This window comes from Eptesicus fuscus, chromosome 9 (genome assembly GCF_027574615.1).
Source record: "Eptesicus fuscus isolate TK198812 chromosome 9, DD_ASM_mEF_20220401, whole genome shotgun sequence".
In the NCBI taxonomy this organism is placed as follows: domain Eukaryota; kingdom Metazoa; phylum Chordata; class Mammalia; order Chiroptera; family Vespertilionidae; genus Eptesicus; species Eptesicus fuscus.
Genome location: NC_072481.1, coordinates 44,500,276 through 44,522,935, shown reverse-complemented (window position 1 = coordinate 44,522,935; position 22,660 = coordinate 44,500,276). Strand labels below are relative to the sequence as shown.

The following is a 22,660-nucleotide window of genomic DNA, read 5'->3' as shown; positions in this document are numbered from 1 at the left end:
CCGGGACTGCTGGCTCCTAACCACTCGTCTGCCTGACTGCCTGATTGCCCCTAACCACTCTGCCTGCCAACCTGATAGCCCCCTAACCACTCCCCTGCTGGCCTGATTGACACCTAACTGCTCCCCTGATGGCCTAATCACCCGCAACTGCCCTCTCCTGCAGGCCTGGTTGCCCCCAACTGCCCTCCCCTGCTGGCCATCTGTGACAATGTGGGGGTGGCCATCTTGTGGTGGCCATCTTGTGACAACATGTGGGTGGCCATCTTGGGACAACGTGGGGCAGCCATCTTGTGATGATGTGGGAGTGGCCATCTTGTGGTGGCCATCTTGTGATGACATGGGGGTGCCCATCTTGTGATGTGAGGGCATGAGGGTCAATTTGCATATTACCTCATTATATAGGATATTCTGTTAACTGCCCTAGCAACAAGAAAGATTCCATTTTCCAACTCCTATCTGTAATATACCCAAGGCAAATGAGTATTCTTATTTGAGATATCCCTTTTGTATGCATTATAGTAAGAAAAGCAGCAGATACATGACTCTTTAAAAGTAGATGACTGAATAATAGTTTAAAATATTTAGAGTTTGGAAAATGACTCATAACTTTTACAAGAAAAAAAATAAATGAAGATTAAATTTGATCATAGAAATGGTAGCCACTAAAATGGAGGTTGGAGCTACTTATACAGTAAAGCAAAATGAAAAATATTAATATTTGATATATAATCCAAAGAAATTATTACTTTCAAAAATGTATCCAGCCAGGCAGAGAAAGATAAATATCACATGATCTCACTCATTTGTGGAATATAATGAACAACATAAACTGATGTGGAAAAAATAGATCCAGAAACAGAGAAACATCAATCAGAACGTCAAACCTCAGGGAAGAAATTGTGAGGTAACTAGAAACCCAAGAATGCCTGAGAACACCTTTCTAGCCACGCTAGCAATCATCAGATGTACGGTAATTTTACCTGGGATAAGAGGGTAAGTATTTTGGTCTTATGCTCCTGACCCTTCATGGGTAAGACCCCTTACATGGGCTGATCCCCTGACTAATGTAGTTACCAATAATACCAAATACCTTGGTCATCCAGGAGGTCCATGGGTGGGGCAAGAAAGTATAAATACACAGGGGTCTCCACCCAGCTTCCGTTTTGTATGACACAAAATCAAAACAATGCCCCTTTGTGTGTACAATTAAAGAGAGGTTTCTGGCTTGTGTGGACACCAAAGAAAGGGTGTCACTACTATCACTACTTGCCCCCGGTAGAGGTGCAGAAAATGTAACTAAGACCTTGTCTATAAAAAAGAAATGAACAGCCAGTTTGAAAGGGAATTGCCATGGACTAGAACAAAGAATATCCTTACGTGATATTATTCTACACTGTCATTAAATTTTTTCCCAGATTTGGATCACCCCCATTACTTATAATAGTTCCTCACACCCGTGGGGATAAAAAAAAAAATAATATGTTTGGTGTTTGGAGACAAACGTAACACATCTCTAGATATTTTAGAATTACAACAGCATATTATACAATTACCCTAAACAAACTTACAAACTAATTCTTTGAATGTCTGGCAGAAATTTAAAAAGGACATGAAAGGGTTTAATCCCTTCCACTGTGTAGAGGGCCCCTGGGAAGGCACCTGAGCATTCTAAATTGGCCCCTCTTGCCCTTTTGGCCAAGAGGGACCCGCTTCTCACAATCCAATTGTCCACAGCTGTTGCCTGAGCTTCTGTTCATGCCAAGGTTGAAACCTCGTGATGGCTGGTACCATGGATCTGTCTCTCGCCCAGTGGGGTGAGCTGGGCCTCCTTGGAGAAGAAACCTGGGTTCCACAAGGTATGTGATCAGTGCTGGGACCCTGCCAGCAGGCGAGGGGATCCCAAGGCAGGTGCTGGGCGTGGAGGCCATGGGGGCATAGGCGACCAAGGAGACAGAATTAAACCTCACATCACCCTGCTTGGCCCCGGAGGATGGCTGGTTAGCCAGAGATGGGTAAGATTCCTCAGGGAAGGAACAACCTAAGACAGGCACAGTCGCATAGGGGCCATCAGGAGAGAACTTGGGAGTCAACAGAGGTGGGGCACAGACCTTTACCCCCCCAAGTTTGCAGGGGCCTGAACCTTCACCCCTGCTGAAGGAGATCTCCTGCCCCCATGGCTGCTCAGCTTCACATGCCCAGCTCAAATTGGGACCCAGGTAACAGAGACTTGGCCGACAGCAGATGCCCTCTCACTGCAACAAGACTTGATGGAGATGTCTTGCACCCATGATCCGGGGAACTGGGGTCTATGATATCTAAATCCAGCCTAGCACCAGGAATGCTCAGGGCCTACTCAAGAAGGCAAATAATCCTCTCCACTAATAATTACAGGGTAAAACAAGATGGTTGTTAGAGTATTAAATTTGACAGTAAAATAGTAGTCAAGTTTTCAGACTAATTTAAATTGGCCAATCAAAATAAGCAAATACTCTAGAAAAATCAATTGTACTGGACAAAAAAGCTGTTCCTAAAGTGTTAACTAAAATTTTTATTGATAGTTCATCTCATGGTAAAATTGCGTAACATATAATGAACCTAAAGCAGTCACATTTTAGTGCAATAAAGTAAAATTTAAAAGCTATCAAGATTACAGCATAAAATTTCCAAAAGCCTCCCAATATTTAAACCAAAAAAGGGGGGACAGTAGAAGAATATCATGTAAGGAAAAATATCCTGTAAATAAATTACATCTAGAAAATTTTTACTTTAGAAAATTAACTTTCATTTGTAATGCTAACAGCAAGACACCCAGGTAAAACATACATGGTGTCAAAACAAGCCAAAGGAAAATCGTTTGGGCAAAAAAATGAAAAAGGATCGCAAGTCAAATTTATAGAAAATATTCCTTTATTAACTTTTGGTCGAGAATATGTTTGTATATTTTCAGAAAACAACTCCGAGACCATGTGGATTCCAGCAACAGAGAGGAATTGACAGGAGTGCTCCAGCCATGAAGTCAGAAGAGAAACAGTCCAGAGATGGAAGACGCTGACCATGCCTTGCCATACTAGCAGTCAGCAGATGTGCGTCACTGCAGATTGCCCAGGACCAAACCAGAGAGGGTCGGACCTGCATTACCACCATTTGTCCACCATCCAGAACTGAAATATCATTGCTGTTATGAACACATAAACAACTGTTGGACATAGAAACTGGGACTCAAAAGAACTGTTGGCCCAGAAAGAAACTCACTATAGACTGATTCATTTGCCTCTCAGCATAACTATTATTGCTTGTCTCATTTTCGGTTCCTATAAGTGTATTCCTAGTATCACATGAGCTCACTCATCTAGGGGAAAAGATGAACAACATAGACTGAAGAACAAGAACAGCATTGATAAGACCTCAGAGGGAAGGTAGGGGAGGGTGGGGACAAGGGAGATAGATCAACCAAAGGACTTGTGTGCTTGCATATGAGCCTAACCAGTGATCACAGACAACAGGGGGAGGGGGGCATGCGTGTGGGGGGGTTTGGGAAGGGAATGGGGGGGGTTGATGACAAATATGTGATACCTTAGTCAATAAAGTAATTTAAAAAAATGTATCCAGATACTGTACTATAAAGACTATTAATAACTAATCTACTTTTAAAACTTAAAATTTTCAATCCTCCATTAAATTTTAAAGAATGTATTAACATACCCAACTTCAAGACTTACTTTAAAGCTACAATAATCAAGACAGTGTGATAATGGCAAAAAATTAAATAAAATGATCAGTGGACTTGAATAGAGATCTCAGAAATAGACCCATACAAATATATGCAATGTTTGACAAAGGAGCAAAATCAGTTCAATGGAGTAAGGATAGTCTTCTCAAAAAGTGGTGCTGAAACAACTGGACATCTATATGAAAAAAAAATAATTCTAGACAAGGATCTTACATCTTTCACAAAAAATGAATTAAAATGGACCATAGACCCAAAAGGGTCATAGTCTCAAAACACAAGTCTATAAAACTTCAAGATAACAGAAGAAAATCTGAGTGAACTTGTGTATATCTATGAGTTTTTAGCTACAACACCAAATGCATGATCCATGGGGAAAAAAATGATAAATGGAACTTCACTAAAATTAAAAACTTCTGCCCTGTGAAGGACACTATTAAGAAAATGAAAATACAAGCCACAGATTGGAGAAAATACTTGTAAAACATATATTCGATAAAGACTTGTATCCAATATATACTAAGAACTCAACAATAAGGAAACAAATATCTTAATTAAAAAATGGACAAAAGATCTGAACAGACACCTCACCAAAGAAAATATGCAGATGGCAAAGAAGTATATGAAAAGATACTCGATGTTATATTTCATTAAGTAACTGCAAAATAAAACAATAATGAAATACCACTACACACATATTAGAATGGCTAAATCCAAAAAACTGACAATACCAAATGTTGTATGGTGCAACAGGATTTATTGCTGGTGTGAATGCAAATGGTACAATCACTTTGGAAGACAATTTGACACTTCTTTCAAAGTTAAACACTGGTTTACTATGCCATACAGCAATACCATTTCATTGCTATACCATTCATTAACTCTAACGATTGAAATGAGTTGAAAATTATGTACACACAAAAATCTGCGCATTGATTATTTATAACAACTAATTCATTATTGCCAAAAATTGGAAGTAATCAAGATGTCCTTTAATAGGTGAATAAATAAACTGTGGTACTTTCAAACAACAAAATATAATTCAGCGCTAAAAAGAAATGAACTATCAAGCCTTGAAAAGACATAAAGGAAACTAAATGCATATTGCGAAGTGAAAGAGGACAGTCTGAAAAGGCTATGTATTATATGATATTCTAACAAGACAATATTCTGGAAGAGGCAAAACTATAGAGACAGAAAAAAATCAGTGGTTGCCAAAAGTTTGGAGGGAGGAAATCCTATCTAATAAAGAGGGAATATGCTAATTGACCACCACTCTGTCACAAAGATGGCTGTACCCACAGCTGAAGCCAAGTTCCCATAAGGAGCCTTAACGAGCAATCAGCAGGGACCTGAGGCTACGCCCTCCCCTGCCACCGTAGGGCATGACAGAGGACTTCAGGCTGCACTGCCTGCCCTGGCATCAGGCTGGGGGACCTCAGGCCACACACCCCCGTCCCGGTGCCAGGCCAGGGGACCTGAGGCCATGCCCCCCGCCCAGCGGGGCTTGACGGGGGACCTCAAGGTGTGCTTCCTGTCCTGGTGCTGGGCTAGGGGACCTCAGGCTGCTCCCCCTGACCCAGCGCCAGGCTGGGGGACCTCAGACCATGCCCCCCATCCTGGCACCAGGCCGAGGGAACTCAGGCCGCACCCCCGCCCCAGTACCGGGCCAGGGGACCTGAGGCTGTGCCCCTCTGCCTGGCTGGGCTTGACAGGGGACCTCAGACCGTACCCCCCGCCTGGCGGAGCTTGACGGGAGACCTCAGGCTGCGCTCCCCAACCCCAGCTCTGGGCCAGGGGACCTGAGGCTGCACTCCTCTGCCTGGCTGGGCTTGACAGGGGACCTCAGGCCGTGTCCCCCACCCAGCAGGGCTTGACAGGGGAGCTCAAGGTGCACCCCCAATGCTGGGTCAGAGGAACTCAGGCTGCGCCTCCTACCCCAGCACCAGGCCGGGGGATCTGAGGCTGCACCCCCCTGCCTGGCTGGGCTTGACAGGGGACCTCAGGCCGCACCTCCCGCCATGGCACCAGGCCGGAGGACCTCAGGCCATGCCCCCCACCCCGGCGCCAGGCCAGGAGACCTGAGGCCACACCCCCCGCCCGGTGGGGCTTGATGGGGGACCTCAAGGTGTGCTTCCCGTCCTGGTGCTGGACTAGGGGACCTCAGGCTGCTACCCCTGCCCCAGCGCCAGGCTGGGAAACCTCAGGCCACGCCCCCCACTAGGTGGGGCTTGACAGGGGACTTCAGGCCGTACCCCCCCGCCCCAGCACTGGGCCAGGGGACCTGAGGCTGTGCCCCCCTGCCTGGCGGGGCTTGACAGGGGACCACAGGCCATGCTCCCCACCCAGCGGGACTTGACAGAGGACCTCAAGGTGCACCCCCAGTGCTGGGTCTGGGGAACTCAGGCCGCGCCCCCTGCCCAGTGGGGCTTGACGGGGGACCTGAGGCTGTGCCCCCCTCCCGGTGCCAGGCCGGGGGACCTGAGGCTGCACCCCCCCCCATGTGGCAAGGCTTTATGGAGGACCTCAAGGTGCGCTTCCTGTCCTGGTGCTGGGCTAGGGGACCCCAAGGCATGCCCCCCGCCCCGGTCTGGGCTGGGGGACCTCAGGCCATGCCCCCCATCCTGGTGCCATGCCAGGGGACCTGAGGCTACATTCTCTGCCTGGTGGGGCTTGATAAGGATGGGACTGGCCAGGTCTGGATCTAGCCCAATGGGGGTGGGGGCCGGATGGGTCTGGGTCTCACGCGATTTTGAGGTGCATGTGGGTGGGCGGGGACTTGACTCTGGATCCCGTGGTGAGCCCCAGACTCTGACAGGAGGAAGGTTTTCATATACATTTTACTAATTTTCTTTCATCTCTGTCACTTCTATTATAAAGGGCAAATAGCAATATTAAATTATTTCCTCTAATTAATCCCCTTTTAATGTGCACAAATTTCGTGCACCAAGCCACTAAATAGATAAATAGATGCAGCATAAAGGATTTTTAGGGCAATGAAATGATTCTGTATGATTCTGTAATGCCAGATTCATGAAATTATATATTTGTCAAAATCCAAAGAACTGTACAACACAGTATAATCCTAATCTAAACTATGGATTTTAGTTAATAATGACGTACCAGTATTGATTCATCAATTTTAACAAATGTACCATACTAATTAATACAACATGTTTATAATAGAGAGAACTGATAGAGGGGGGAGAAAGGATACATGGGATTATCTATTTTATTTTTACTATAAACCTAAAACTTCTCTAAAAATAAAATAAAGGCACATTTAATTCTAACAAGAGTTTACTAAAATGATCTTACAGATAAATAATGTTTTCTTATTATCAAGGAAAAGGATAAAATATTATATATGACTAAAAATATAAACATTTCAGAATCTAAACAGCCTGTTTCTTTGTAGTATTATTAATGTTGGTAAAGGAGACATTCCCCCCAAATCACTTTTTAAGTCAACCATTCTTGGGTATTTTTTATAGCATGGTGCTTAAGGGTCTGGAATCTGACTGCCTAGGTTTGAAACTCAGCTGTGAAATTTTTTGCTGTCTAACCATGCTCAAGTGGCTTATCCTCTTTTATTCTGATTCCTTATTTGTAAATGAGAATAATAGCACATATCTCAGAGAGTTGATATGTAGAAGGGCTTCCACCTAGTATATGATAAGTTCTCAAAAAATGTTAACTATCAACTCTACCAATTTAATTAAATTATTAAACAAATTATATTTATCAACAACTTTATAGTAAGAAAATCCTAATTATGAATCACTCTTATGGACTATGCTCTAGTGTAAACAATAGAGAATTAAAAGATTATATCATTAAAGTTACAAGATAATAGCATCATTCTAAAAATAATACACTTAAGTGTATTATCAATATTGTTAACCAAAATTTAATATTATAAATCAATATACATTTCTTATTATTGATTATACTATATAAACTTTCAGTTTAAAAGAGATACATTTTTAAAAACCTTTATATTAATATTTCTACCTTACTTGCTGTTTAGATAAATATTTTTCAGACTCCCATCTGGCTCACTGATTTTGCCAAGCTTAGATCATTTTAAGAACCAGAAGAGTAGGACACAGTACTGCCCCAGTGATAGATATATGTGAGTTAATCTGGTATTTTTTCCTCCTCAAACTTCTTGTTCTGGCTATGGCTTTTTGGTTTCCCCTTTTGACCTTTCAGTCCTTGTCTTAAATATAAAGCCCCACCCAATTCTCACACTCCTAAGTGACAATTGCTTTTGCCTCATTCTTAGTATATTTCTTTGGCATTTTTGGCTTCCATAGTTCCATGGATGCAATTTTATAATTTAACTTGAATACAAAAAACCCAAAGAATTCTCAATAGGTATAAACAACTTCCTGGAAACTTAATTTTTAGTAAAACTCTAGTTTATTAGATCTTTGCTGCCCTCTCCTGGGCACAGTTTGGGGCTCTTGACCACTGCAGTCCCATTGATACCAAGAGCAAAGTGGTTTTTGTTTGTTTGTTTCTTTAAAATTTTTAATGCATTTTTATTGATTTCAGAGAGGAAGGGAGGAAAGAGAGATAGAAACATCAATGATGAGAGAATAATTGATTGGCTGCCTCCTGCACACCCCTTACTAGGGATGGAGCTGGCAACCGGGCATGTGCCCTTGACTGGAATTGAACCCAGGACCCTTCAGTCCGCAGGCCAACGCGCAATCCACTGAGCAAAACTGGCTAGGGCTAAGGGAAAGTTTTTTACATTCTAAGTGCCAAAGAGCACAGGTTGAATACAAAATTACAATTACGTACTATAATTCATATTTTCTTTGAGTACTATACCAACTATCAGTTTAAGTAAAATAAATGTTTACATTTTTATGATCTAAAAACAATCTATATATATAAAAAGGCAGTGACCGTAACAACCGAAGGCACGACCGAAGGCTCGACCGAACACCGAAAGTCAGTCCTGCAGTCACTGACTGCTGAGGGGGCTGCGGATCAGGCCCGGAGAGAGGCCCAAAGAGAGAGGCAGGATCTGATCTGCAGCCTCTGTGGCAGCTGTTGATCAGCCCTTGCCTCTCTCTTTCTCTCCGGGCCTGGCCAGCAGCGCACCTCTCTTTCTCTCCAGGCCTCCACGGGGGCTGCTGATCAGCCCCACCTCTCTGATCAGGCCCAGAGATAGGCCTGGAGACGCTGACTGGCATATAAACCAACCAATCAGAACCAAATCTGGGTGAACTGAGAGGAGCCAATGGCTGCCTAGGAGGTGGAGCTTTTGATGCTGACTGGCATAGAAAGCGACCAATCAGAACCAAATCTGGGTGAACTGAGAGGAGCCAATGGCTGCCTAGGAGGCGGAGATTTTGACACTGACTGGCATAGAAACCAACCAATCAGAACCAAATCTGGGTGAACTGCGGAGGCAGAACCTAAGGTGGGGTCTGAGGAGGGGTTTTAAGGCAGTTGGGGACGAGATCAGGCCTGCAAGAGAGGGCAGTTTAGGGCGAGATCAGGCCAGCAGGGGAGGGCCATTGGGGGCGAGATCAGGTCGGCAGGGGAGGGCAGTTAGGGGCGATCAGGCAGGCAGGCAGAGGCAGTTAGGGGTGATCAGGCAGGCAAGCAGGTGAGCAGTTAGGAGCCAGCGGTCCCAGATTGCGAGAGGGATGTCTGACTGCCGGTTTAGGCCCAATCCCACAGCGGGCCTAAACTGGCAGTCGGACATCCCACAAGGGGTCCCCAGTTGGAGAGGGTGTAGGCTGGGCTGAGGGAACCCCCCCTCTCCCGTGCACGCATTTCGTGCACTGGGCCACTAGTTGCAATAATAATATTCCATGGAGAAGTCTGACATTTTACTTCTTAAGAATGAAAGGGGACCTATATATTTCTTTACATAATCCATTAAGAAAAGGAAAAGTTCTGCTCAGCTGGTGTGGCTCAGTGGTTGAACATCAACCCATGAACTAACAGGTCACTGATTCGATTCCCGATCAGGGCACATACCCAGGTTGCAGGAGGCAGTTGATTGATGTCTTTCTCTCATCAATGTTTCTATCTGTCCCTTTTCCTTCCTCTCTCTCTAAAAAATCAATAAAAACATATTGTTTAAAGAAAAAGAAAAGTGCTTACCTCTGCAGACAGCCCAAGCATCTTCATCACATTTCTCACCACTTGTTCTCAATTCAAAAAAATTATATTCTTCAAGACTAAGAAGACCATTTCCATCTAAGTCAATTATTTCAAATATATCTGATAAAGTTGACCTAAAATTATAAAAATAGCAAATTATTTCTTGTCTTCAAGGCAACTTGACTGAAGCTTTCTATAAAGATAACTTTGTAAAGGAAGTAATATCAAAGCATTGAACAGTTTTTGTGAACTACAAAGCTAATGTATCCAAATATATATTTTTACTCAGTGTAGTATTTTATGAGATAAAGAAGCTTCTAAAGCAATCATTGTATCTTAACACATAGTAGGACCTCAATAGTAGTTCCCTTCTTTTCTCCTTTCTCCAATCTTTCTTCTTTCTTTCTACCAGATGATGTGTGTATCTAGGGCATGGGAAAACCACCTAAGTGCTTGGATTTCATGTTTGACAGTTATCTAAGTCAACAGTGCAACTAGCAGGATCTAGTTTTAAGGCAGTGCCTACTGGAGGAGAAATTGGGATGTATGACTAACGCTGACTTGCTAAATGTATGGAACCCAGAAATGAATGGCAATCCAGACCTGTGAATGGAAGGTCACTTCCAGAAGCCTAGTAAGAGTTGAATTATTGAATTAGAATCATGGGGTGGGAGTGGCAGCTGCCCAAAGGAAAGGGTGGAAGACAGACTATTAATATATATGTATCCAGTCTAAATGTTAAGTTCTAACCTTCAGAAACAAGACTTACCTAAATTCCTTTGTAAGAAACAATTCCCCTGTTTCATCTCTACACACAAGCTGGGCTTCTTCTGTTATTGGTTTTATTTCTTTCTTCAGCCTACAGCCAGTTGTGGAAGGAATTAACCAATAAATTCCAGGTCCTAGTTCACCAGTCCATCCAAAAACCTGTTTTGAAAAGAATAATAATTTTAAAAACCACCATAAATCTTAATGACTTTTCATCTTCCTTCTGAAAAAGAAGCATTAGAAATAAATTTTTAAATCAATATTCACCAATTCTATTTTAGTTTCATCAATCTCTTACAGGCTTCAAAATCTTTTTTCAATGATAACTCTAGTATAAGACTATTAGATATAATTCTATGTAGTTCTATCTTTTTTAATGCTTAAAACTATAACAGGTAAAAAATTATATAATTTTTAAATCTTTTACAATCATATTCAAAAATGATTATGAAGCAAATATCTTCAACAGAAAGCAAAGACAGAGATCTTAGAATAATTTTTCCAGGGTACAGTTCCCTAATATGATTCAAATATAAATATATAATTTGTAACTCAGATTTCAATGACACAAAATAAAAATTTAATATATTTAAAAGAGTTAACTATTTATACAAATTAGCCATATTCATAAGAATCCAATTCTATAGACAAACGCACTGGAATTTTTCTATTATGTAATATTAGAGGCCCAGAGCACACAAAATCGTGTGCGAGTAGCTCGCTTCCGCTTGCCGTCCCGCCCTCCACCACTCATAGCTCTCTGCCACTAGTAGCTCGCACCCTGCCCCACCTGCCGCGAGAGCCGCTGCTCGTTTGTTCGTGAGGGCGTCACGGCGTTATGGCCACAGGCCTTTTATTAATATAGATGGACTATAAAACAAGATGGCAGAATCCTATGTAAATCTACCTTATATACAATTATTTTCCATCACAGGATATTTATAATGAGTGCCAGGATATTTGTAGAGGGAAATATTTTATTCTCTTGTTCTATAAAATAAAGCAAAATGGTATCTCTCTTTGGACCTTCTAGGTACTTTCTGAAGTCCAATGGCTTCCTATAAAACCTAGGGGTTGTCTCTGTCAAATATATTAATTCTAAGAATGTTCTGTCAGCTATTTGCCCTTCAGTACAGAATAGCTCTAGGGATTTCTAGATGCATCTGTCGGGTATTATGTTCAAAACCCAGGTATATTTTAGGTCATCCTGTGTACGCATATCCCAAATAAAATTGCTCATCTGTATTCTAGGATCAGCCCTATTTCTGCCCTCACAAATCAGGGTAACCATAATCATCTTAAAGTGACCATGTCCTATTTTAATGCAAGAAGCAACCTAATAAAACTGAGAGTCATTATGAAGACTAAAGATTGACCAAAGTCATCCTTTGGAAGCCATAATCTTTTAGACTGGCCAGATGTAGACTGATAACCAGGAGTGAAAAAACAGTTCTTCCTGCTTCCTAATATATGTTATCCCATGAACCTCCGCATATAACCCTGAATTGCCACTGTGGATGGCAAATGGAAAGTCTTTCATGGGCACAAAATTCTTTTTAAAGAAAATTTGTGAAACTAAAACTAAAAATGAAAAGTCCTTTGTAAATATGACATATTACAGATAACCAGAAGCCCATATAGTGAAGGGGTAAATAGAAACTCATTCAAACTTTATTACAGGTTTGCTATGTACTAACATTTTTACACATGCAATCTCATAAGAAAGTAATTTTATCCAAAGCAAAAATGGGAAAAGCTATTGTTTTAGACAATGCTTTATCTTGAACTTAACTTTGTAGTCAGTTCTGAAGAGGAGTTTAGTCAAACATTAACTTCTGTCATTTTATTTGTTTCTTGCCTATAACTATTCTTGTCTGTTAGGAAGCCTACAATAAAGACTTTTATATAACATTCCATCAGGGAAATGTTTGTCTGTCGTTGGACCTATATAAAGATTAAATATGATATTGCAGTAAGCCCTTGAATAGTATTATTACTGTTGTGTAGCAGATGTATTTTGTAGTCCTCATAAAATAAATAGCCACATTTATGTATCTGCCTCACATTTTTGGCTTCTGAGTAAATATATAATTAGAAAAGATCAGAGCAACCCTATGAGCAACATATAAAATCATTTAAAAGCATTTCTTCAGATCAATCTATTTTTGAACCCTATAATATGAGTCAAGCCTGAGGATAGTAATCTTGACATTTTTCTTTTTTGCAGTAGTATATAAGTAAAATAAACATCTAAAGCAACTTTTCCCAAGTCTTGAATTACTTGCATTTAGGGGAAAATGTCCACTGGTATCAATCCTTTTTTTTTTTTTTTTTTGAGTCTAACAAAAAATGTTCTCATGTGTGGAATCGGGTATTTAGAGAAGAGGAAAGTGAAGTACAATGTCATACAATTGTTAAGTTATGAAGCTAAGACTGCCAATCAAGCCTCAATTTTTAAATTTCAGCGAACAAGAAATAGTCCTTCACAATAAAACATATGTAATATTCATAGTGTTTAAGTACTGTATATGCCTTAATTGGAAGAAAATATACAAACGTTAAAAAAATAAAATATAGAAAAGCTACTATTGTCCCCAAACTTGAATTCATACTATATTTTAAATTAAATATTAGAAAATAAATATGTATACTTCTCTATTTCGTAGTTCAGTAAAACACATGAGCTGTAGGTTTGCTTGATTCTCATTTTCCTTCAGAATATACAAGGCAGTATCAACTGATAACCAAGGTGATGGTTTTCCTACAATAAAAAACCCAAAATGTTAAAATAAGCAATCACTACTTACTCTTTCCCATTTAAAGAAGAAGTTAGTGGTTTATTTTCCCATTGGATTTCTTTATTAGAAATAATGAAAACATAATCGCATTTGCAATAAGGCACATACTTAATACAGTGAGCTTGTTACAAACATTCTCCACATACACACTTTCTAAAAATCATAATTTTTCTTGAATTTCAGCAAAGAGCTGAGGTTGCAAGGCAACCAGGAAGCCTGAAATCCAAAGAAAAACAAACCCCTTTAGGGAGAGAAGGGATGCGAGCACTGGTTACCTGCGGGAAAACATAGTTGGAAAAAGAGATGTCAGACACCATCTATGTGTTAACTCCAAAATTTGTATCTCCAGCTAGAACCTTACCTCTCAACTTTAGACCCATATAAACAACAGCCTATATAACATTTCCACTTGGATTTCTCTATCTAAAACTGACCTTCCCCAACCCCTTTTAAAAAACTGTCCAGCTATACTCTTCTCAATCTCAGTTAATAGTAATTCATTCCTTTCAGTTGCTCAAGCCAGAAATCTTGGAGTCATCTTTAACTTTTTTCTTTTCTCATATATCGCAACCAATCCTCAGGAAACCCTATGGCTCAACCTTCAAAATATCTCCAGAATTTTTACTTCTGATCCTTTGTACATCCCAGTTCAAAGCATAATCACTTTACTCCTAGAATTCTACAATAGCACCATAGCTGGTCTCCTTGCTTTCTCCTGGGCAGCCTTCAGTCTATTTTCAATATGGCAATCTGACTGATCTTGATAAAATACAAGTCAGATTATGTCCTGCCTCTACTCATAATCTTCTCATGGAGTTGGGAGTGGGAAAAATGTTGCTCCCACCCAAACAATAAGGAAAAATGCATGAACTACAAAATCATAAATTTTCTTGAACCCATTCAGAGCTGAGGTCACAGGGCCACCAAATAGCTTGAAATCCAAGGAAAGACAGACCTTTCAAAGGCGAGAGGACATGCAAGCACTGGCTTATTTGTGATTAAAAAAAAACAACAACAGGAGGACAAGATGTCAGGCACTGTACAAGTGGATAAAGAAGACAGAGGGCAGAGCAATATTTGAAGAAATAAAGGTAGAAATTTTTCTAAAAATTATAAAAGACAACAAGCCATAAATCCAAGATACCCAGAGAGCCCTAAGCAGGATAAATACAAAAATAAACAGACAAAGAAACAAAAACCCAAAGCAAACAGTATCAACAAGAAAAGCAAAACTACCAAGCACATATTCAAACTGTTGAAAATAAAAGAAAAAGAAAATCTTGATGACAGTCATGGGAAAAAAATCCTCCTAAAGGTTCTTCATTTCCCTCAGAATAAAGACCACGTCCTCACTATGGTAAAAACCCTTTACCTGATTTTGTCCTTGTTCCTTATAGTTTCCTTAACTAATTCTAGACACTTGTTCTTCTTCTAAACCATGCACACACTAACCTCCTCCTTCACTCATCCTTCCCAACACCCTACACCCACAAAGCACACCCCCTTGTCTTCGGTGGAAGACAGCAAAAATGGCTTTTCCTATCTGTATCTACAGCCCTTTGCAATGTGACTCTGCAGCTCCTTCATCAAGAGGTCAAGTCTATTTCTTCACTTTGTAAATCTGGAGTTGTCTTATGACTTGCTGTGGGCAACAAGAAGAAACATGCCATTTCTGAGCCCAGGCATCAGGAGGCCCTGTGGTGCTTCTGCTTTCTCTCCAAGATCCCTGTTACACCATGAGAACAAGTTCAGGCTAGTTAACTAGATGATAAGAGATTATATGAGGCCCTGGCCGGTGTGGCTCAGTTGGTTGGGCTTTGTTCCATGTACCAAAAGGCTGCTGGTTCAATTCCTAGTCAGGGCACATCCCCAGGTTGCTGGTAAGGGGAGTTTGGGAGGTGGCCAATCTATGTTTCGCTTTCGCATCAATGTTTCTTTCTCCCCTTCGCCCCGCCTCTCTCTAAAAAAAAAAAAAAAAATCTTAAAAGTAAAAAAAAAAAAAATTAAATGAGGCAGAGTCAAACTGTACCAATTGAGAGCCCATAGACCCCATACAGAGTAGAGAGCCCAGCCAAGATCAGTAACGCCAGACAGCAGCTAACCAGCAGCAGACAACAGGTGCATGTGTGAGCCCTGCAGAGAAAAGCCAAGCCTAACTCAGACCAAAAGAACTATCCAGGAGACAAGCTCATGAGCAAACAAATGTTGAATTATTTTAACTATTGAGTTTGGGGATAGTTTGTTATGTAGCAGTTGACAATTGATATACTTCTTTCAAAGTCTTTGCTCAAATATCAGCTTCTTAATGAAGCATACACTAACCACTCCATTTCAGTGGCAACCCATATTCCCTCAGCATTCACAATGCCCGCTTTCCCCTATGTTTTTCTCATAGCACTTACCACCTTCTAACATACATGTCATTTACTATTTATTATGTTTATTATTTATTATTTCCCCCACTAGAATATAAGTTCATAAGGGCAGGCATTTTTGTCTTTTTTGTATTCTGATGTATCCTAAGCACCTAAAATGCTACTAAGTATATGGATCCTCAATAAATATTTGAGAAATAAATGAATAAGGAAATCTTTTTTATAAGAATATGGAGAATTAACAACTACATTGAATTTGCAGGCCTAACTTGACACCTTTATTTAAAAAATGACTATTGTAATTACTATTTAAAAGCATCAACTACCAAATGTTATAAGTATCCTACAAGATATACAGTGAATCTACCTTAGGAGGAAAAAAGAATGGGAATGGGGAAGAACCCTCTAGTTAGAAAATGTTTATATGTAAACATAATTAAAGAAAATATTGATATTTAGAACGATAAACATTAAAAGGGTTTCTAGGGAATTATTAAATTACATAATAACCATTTTAGACACTTGGAAATTACTAATTTTTACCTAGCATTTGTGTACAAAAAAAGAATATTACCATGAATGAAATAATTATTAATAAGAATTGTCTAAGTCATATGACATATAGCTTTGGCGTTATTAAAAAATACTTGCAGTTCATATTGTCTTAAATTACATTTCTATAGATCTTCTCAACATAATAATTCTAAAATTTGGTAAGTGACAAAGCTAAGGATTAATTAGCAAATGAAAAATTAATTCTATGTCATAAGATTTTAAAATAAAACATACTTTAAACATATACAAAAAGCAACTTACTTGCTTTGCAAAATATGGTAACAGTCAATGTATAAAGTAACTCTTTCTTTAAATGTATGTAACCACATATTTCTTTGGCAGATTATCTTCTTGACCAAATAAGACTATTACATACTTAATTAAGTATTTTCAAAGAGGGTTAAAATATATAAAAATTTTAAACTTGCCTTCAACTTGGCTCAGATTTAATGGTTTAATTGTTAAATAAACCATGGACCTCTGAGCTATTTGCATCCTGTATTGGTGACTAATGATTTCACCATTTTCTTCTAAGAAAAAGCAACCTTTTGATTGTATACATTGCCACTCCTGAAATAAAGAAAAAAAAATTTTTTTTAACTTATATTTACTAAATGTTGCCAGTATGCATAGCAAGAAGAAGAAATCTAAGGAGGATATAAAAGAACTGTAAATAGAGCATTGACTTCCAGGAATTTGCAACTGTCATTAAGAGGTAAAAAACAGCCGAAACCGGTTTGGCTCAGTGGATAGAGCGTCGGCCTGCGGACTCGAGGGTCCCAGGTTCGATTCCGGTCAAGGGCATGTACCTTGGTTGCAGGTGCATCCCCAGTGGGGGGTGTGCAAGAGGCAGCTGATCGATGTTTCTCTCTCATCGATGTTTCTGGCTCTCTACCCCTCTCTCTTCCTCTCTATAAAAAATCAATAAAATATATTTTAAAAAAAAGAGGTAAAAAACAGACATGACACAATTCAATTATAATTGATAGTAGTATATGATTAGAACAAAAAAAAGAATTATATATGCAAAATCCTATCTAATAATAGACAAATATGCAAATTGACCATACCTCCGACACACCCACAAGCCACGCCCACAAGCCACGCCCACCATCCAATCAGAGCGAGTATGCAAATTAACCCAAACCAAGATGGCTACAGCCACAGAGAGCAAGGTTTCCTAGGTAACAGAGGAAGCCAAGCTTTCTGCCAGCAGTTGCAGGCCTAAGCCTCCACTCAAGCTACAAAGTTTCAATTATAGAAGGTAAACAAATTCAAACAAATGGTGGCAGAATGGAGCTTGAGAGAGCAGGCCAGGGTTGCCGCCGGCAACAGGGGAAGCAAAGCTTTCCACACACCCTGGCCGGGCCCACCCGCTTAAGGCAACACAGTTTCAATTATAACCCCAACACAAATGGCTGCCGGCCGGCCTCAGAGGGAGCCCCAGGCTTGGCTCCACTCCAGGCTACAAAGTTTCAATTGTAGAAGGAAAATAAATTCCAGATACCAGGGCCTCCGCTTGCATTGCCAGGGGGCATGGCCCACCTGCAAACCACCACAGGCCCCTCACTCAGGCCGCCCCATGCCCCAAGGGAACCCCATCCTGATCAGGGACACCCTTCAGGGAAAACTAGCTGGCCCCCACCCATGTTCCAGGCCTCTATCCTATCTAATAAAAGAGTACTATGCAAATTGATCATCACTGCAACACACAATATAGCTGCCCCCATGTGGTCAAAGATCCTGCCCCCATGTGGACACAGGATCGCCACCACAAGATGGCCAGCAGGGGAGGGCAGTTGGGAGGCACCCAGCCTGCAAGGGAGGGCAGTTGAGAAGGACCAGGCCTGCAAGGGAGGGCAGTTGGAGGTGATCTACCCTGCAGGAGAGGGCAGTTATGGGTAACCAGGCCGGCAGAGGAGGGAAGTTGGGGGCAAACAGGCTGGCAGCAGAATGGTTAGGGGGTGATCAGGCTGGCAGGCAGAAGCAGTTGGGAGCTAGCAGTCCTGGATTGTGAGAGGGATCCCAGATTGGAGAGGGTACAGGCTGGGCTGAGGGACAACCCCCCTCCGTGCACGAATTTCGTGCACTGGGCCTCTAGTAGTATTATAATTGCAGTTCCTAAAATAGTGCCTGACACATTGTAGGTGCTCAATGTTTGTCTGATGTGTGTGTGTGTGTGTGTGTGTGTGTGTGTGTGTGTGCATGCAGTGAGGGGGAGGAGGGGAAGAGTTCATCAATATAAAATGAGAGAGCAATCCATGAACTGTATCTTGAAGGGTCAGCTGAACTTGGATAATGACAAGTTAGGAAAAAAACACAATGAAGAGAAGAAGTAAAAAAAAAAAAATAAAGTTCATGAGCATGAGAGAAGTATTGAAACAAAATCCTATATAATAAAAGGCTAATATGCAAATCAACCAAATGGTGAAACGACTGGTCACTATGATGCGCACTGACCACCAGGGGGCAGATGCTCAACGCAGGAGCTGTCCCCTGGTGGTCAGTGCACTCCCACTGGGGGAGTGCTGCTCAGCCAGAAGTAGGGCTCACAGCTGGCGAGCACAGTGTCGGTGGCAGGAGCCTCTCCTGCCTCCACAGCAGCGCTAAACCGGCAGTCAGACATCCCCCAAGGGCTCCTGGACTGTAAGAGGGCGCAGGCTGGGCTGAGGTCCCCCCCCCCCCCCCCCCCCGCCCCAAAGTGCACAAATTTCATGAACCGGGCCTCTAGTAATAAATAAACATGCAGCAATAATAAGGATTATAGTAGGAATGAAGAAGTAAGGACTGCTAAAACTGATCTGTTGAAAGAAAAAGTGAAAGGACTTTGTATTTAAAAGATAAAGTATGTGACAATGAAAATAATTGTTTCAAGTTTACATACTAAAAGAAAACTCACTTAGTTTCAGAGCTATAGCAAAATACTGATAAGTTTCAGTTTTGAGAAAGAACATTCTATAAAATTGGCTCTACCATCTCTTGGGTTAGCCCAGTGGTCGGCAAACCGCAGCTCGTGAGCCACATGCGGCTCTTTGGCCCCTTGAGTGTGGCTCGGCGTTAGAACCACTTCTTCAAAATAGACTCGCCCAGGCCGAAAACCGACTTCTGCGCATGGGCCACGAAGTTTCAATCGCACTGTACGTGCGCGCCCGAATGTGGTATTTTGTGGAAGAGCCACACTCAAGGGGCCAAAGAGCCGCATGTGGCTCGTGAGCCGCGGTTTGCCGACCACTGGTTTAGCCAAATCCCTTTTCCTAATCCAAATGAATATGTATATATGGGATCTCATAACTAGAATTATACACAGCTTGAAGATGGCTCCTTATGTAGAAAGTAAAGGATTCTCTATTCAAGGTATAAGAAATTGTGCCATTGCCATAGATCTGTGCAAAATTGCTTTTCACTTTATCATTAGTAGACTTGCTTAGCTATAATGTAGCACATATATCTATTCTACTCCTAATGACTTCCAAAAATATTAATGAGATTTTGAAGTTACTTTACAAAGAATGATTCTGAAAAATTATCTTTAAGGATATTTAAATAATAAACTCAAGGCTTTAATAATATTAAGATAACTACTAAAAAGGTGTGTATTTGCTGTGTAACAACAATATAAAAATATTATTAACCCATTATAGGAAAACTTATATGGCACTTAAAAGACACAGCCCTGGCTGGGTGGCTCGGTTGGTTGGAGCATTGTCCCATACACCAAAAGGTTGCGGGTTTGATTCTTGGTCAGGGCACAGACCTAGGTTGCAGGTTCAATCCAGGTTAGGGCGTACAGGAGGCAATCAATCGATGTTTCTCTTTTATATTGATCTCTCTCTAAAAATCAATAAAAAAAAACACACACACATATCTTCAGGTGAGGACAATAAATAAATAAATAACTAAATAATGCTAACCTTGTCTCTTTAAAAATATTTTTTTGCTAAGCAATATTCAAAATTTCAATTTAACTGGTTTTATAGTTACCCATTGAGTTGGTATACCATTACTTAATTAACTATTTTTAAAATGTTGGACACGTAGGTCATTTTGAATTTCTCATCAGCACAGACAATGCTAAAATAAATATTATTTTATCTAAATTTTTTCTTCTAATAAATAATATCCTTCAGAAGAACTTCTAGACAAAAGTATGTATATTTTTTAAGGCTAGTGATGTGTTCCCATATTGCTTTGTCAGAGTGATGCTAATTTTATGCCACTAATCGTGTATAATGTAATAATTTTGCCATTACCATAATGTGATCAGTAGTGTTATTATTTAAAAAGTTGGGTGGTAGGATTAAAAATGGCGGCAGAGTAAGTGGATGCTGCATGGACATGCTCCCAGGACCAAACTGGAATTATAACTAAAATACAGAAAAACTTCCTGAATAACCAACAGAAGACTCACTGGAGAGAACCCTGATAACCGAGAACCAAAAGTGGAGATGGCATAGAGACTGGTAGGAGGGACAGAGGCATGAAAGGGCTGGCCAGGCTCCCACAGACAGCAACTGCAGTTCCTGAGAGATATCTCAGCTGTGGGGGGTTGCCCCTGAGAACTCTGGGGTCTAATTCCCAAGCTGTGCTCCCCAGCAGAGAGCATCAGAACTGAGAAGGGTACCCACACAACATCTGGCTATGAAAAGTAATAGGGTTGCTGTCTGCCAAGGAGAGACAGCTGGAAATCCAGGCACCCTCTTAAAGAGCCATCGCACAAAATTCCCTATGGAGCCTCTCACCTTGTGCTCTGGCAGAGTGGACTGGAGCTGTGTGAGCAGAAGCCAGGACCGGGGGCTTTGGGGTTAGAGCTCAGAAGGCTTCCTGTGCTGAGTCATTCCCTCATACTGTAGAGATCACATTTCTCACACAGACATTTGCTATATAGGCGGCTTGCCTGGGGGGGAAGACAGTTGATCCACCCTATTGGAAAACACCTTGCCCCACGGTACGGAGTTTCTGAGGCCTAATAAGAGGCTGAGAATAACAATTAGCCTCCAGGCAGAAGAAATTTCCCCACCCTGTTAAAAAAACAAATAAAAACTCTTGCCACACCTGTGGACAATTGCCTGTGGACAAATCAAGATGAAATCCTATCAGTCTGTAGGCAGAGGCATTCTCTCGAGGCTTTGAGTCTTTGCCTGACCTAATTAGATAAAAACAGTGTTTGACATTGTCCTGCACTAGAGATTGAGAGGCACAGCAGATCAACCTAATACATAGTCACAAACCCAAACAGGCAGCCAAAATGAGGAGACAAAGAAATAACCCTCAAATGAAAGAACAAGAGAATTCTTCAGAAGAAGAGATAAATGAAATGGAGATAAGAAATTTACCTGATATAGAGTTCAGAATAATGATGGTAAAGATGATCAAAAACATGAGAAAAGACATAGTAACTATGAAATAAAAAACAGACTCAGGATTTGGAAACAGATTCCCCTGAGTCACTGTACTAGTACATCTGAAAATAAAGGGTTTTTCCTGAAAAGAAAAAAAAAGAAAGAAAACAGAAATAAAGAATGACATAGCACAAATAAAGAACACATTGGAAGGAATACACAGCAGATTAGGGGAAGCTGAGGATCAAATCAGGGTGAAAAAAATCACTCATTCGGAGAACCAGAAAGAAAAAAAAACAGGAAGACAGCTTAAGAGAGCTGTGGGACAACATGAAACATAACAATATTCAAATAGCAGGTATGCTAGAAGAGGCAGAAAGGGAGAAAGAGATAGATAATGTGTTTGAAGAAATAATGACAGAAAACTTCCCTAACCTGGAAAAGGAAAAAGTCACACAAGTTCAGGAGGCACAGAGAACCCCAAGTAAGAAGAACCCAAACAGGCCCACACCCCGACACATCATAATTAAATGCCAAAAATTAAAGACTAAGAGAGAATCTTAAAGGCAGCAAGACAAAAGCAAACTGTTACCTACAAAGGAGCTCCCATAAGGCTGACACCTGATTATTCATCAGAAACTCTACAGGTCAGAAGGGAATGGCATGAAGTGCTCAAGGTAATGGAAAGCAAGGATCTGAAACCAAGATTACTGTATCCAGAAAGACTATCATTCAACATAGACAGTCAAATAGAGAGCTTCTCAGATCAAAAAAAAAAAAAAAAAGGCTAAAGGAGTACATCATCACCAAGAAATGCTAAAGGGACTGCTGTAATGAGAAGAAATAGAGAGAGAAACCTAGGCATACAGAATTAAAATGGCAATAAATAAGTACCTATCAATAATAACCTTAAATGTTAATGGACTAAATGTTCCAATCAAAAGACATAGGGTAGCTGAATGGATA

General features: G+C 40.8%; 1 protein-coding gene across 4 annotated transcripts in view; it reads right to left on the bottom strand.

Annotated features, from left to right (window-relative positions):
- Positions 1–22,660, bottom strand: part of EFCAB7 (EF-hand calcium binding domain 7) — a 58,741-nt gene that overhangs the window by 15,577 nt on the left and 20,504 nt on the right. For all 4 annotated transcript variants that reach the window (XM_028142354.2, XM_008139390.3, XM_054721408.1 and 1 more), the window contains exons 7-10: positions 16,784–16,925; positions 13,279–13,388; positions 10,629–10,786; positions 9,860–9,993 (exon numbers count right to left, since the gene is read on the bottom strand). In XM_028142354.2, coding sequence (XP_027998155.1) covers positions 9,860–9,993; positions 10,629–10,786; positions 13,279–13,388; positions 16,784–16,925 — 544 coding nt within the window. The remainder of the gene's footprint in view (positions 1–9,859; positions 9,994–10,628; positions 10,787–13,278; positions 13,389–16,783; positions 16,926–22,660) is intronic.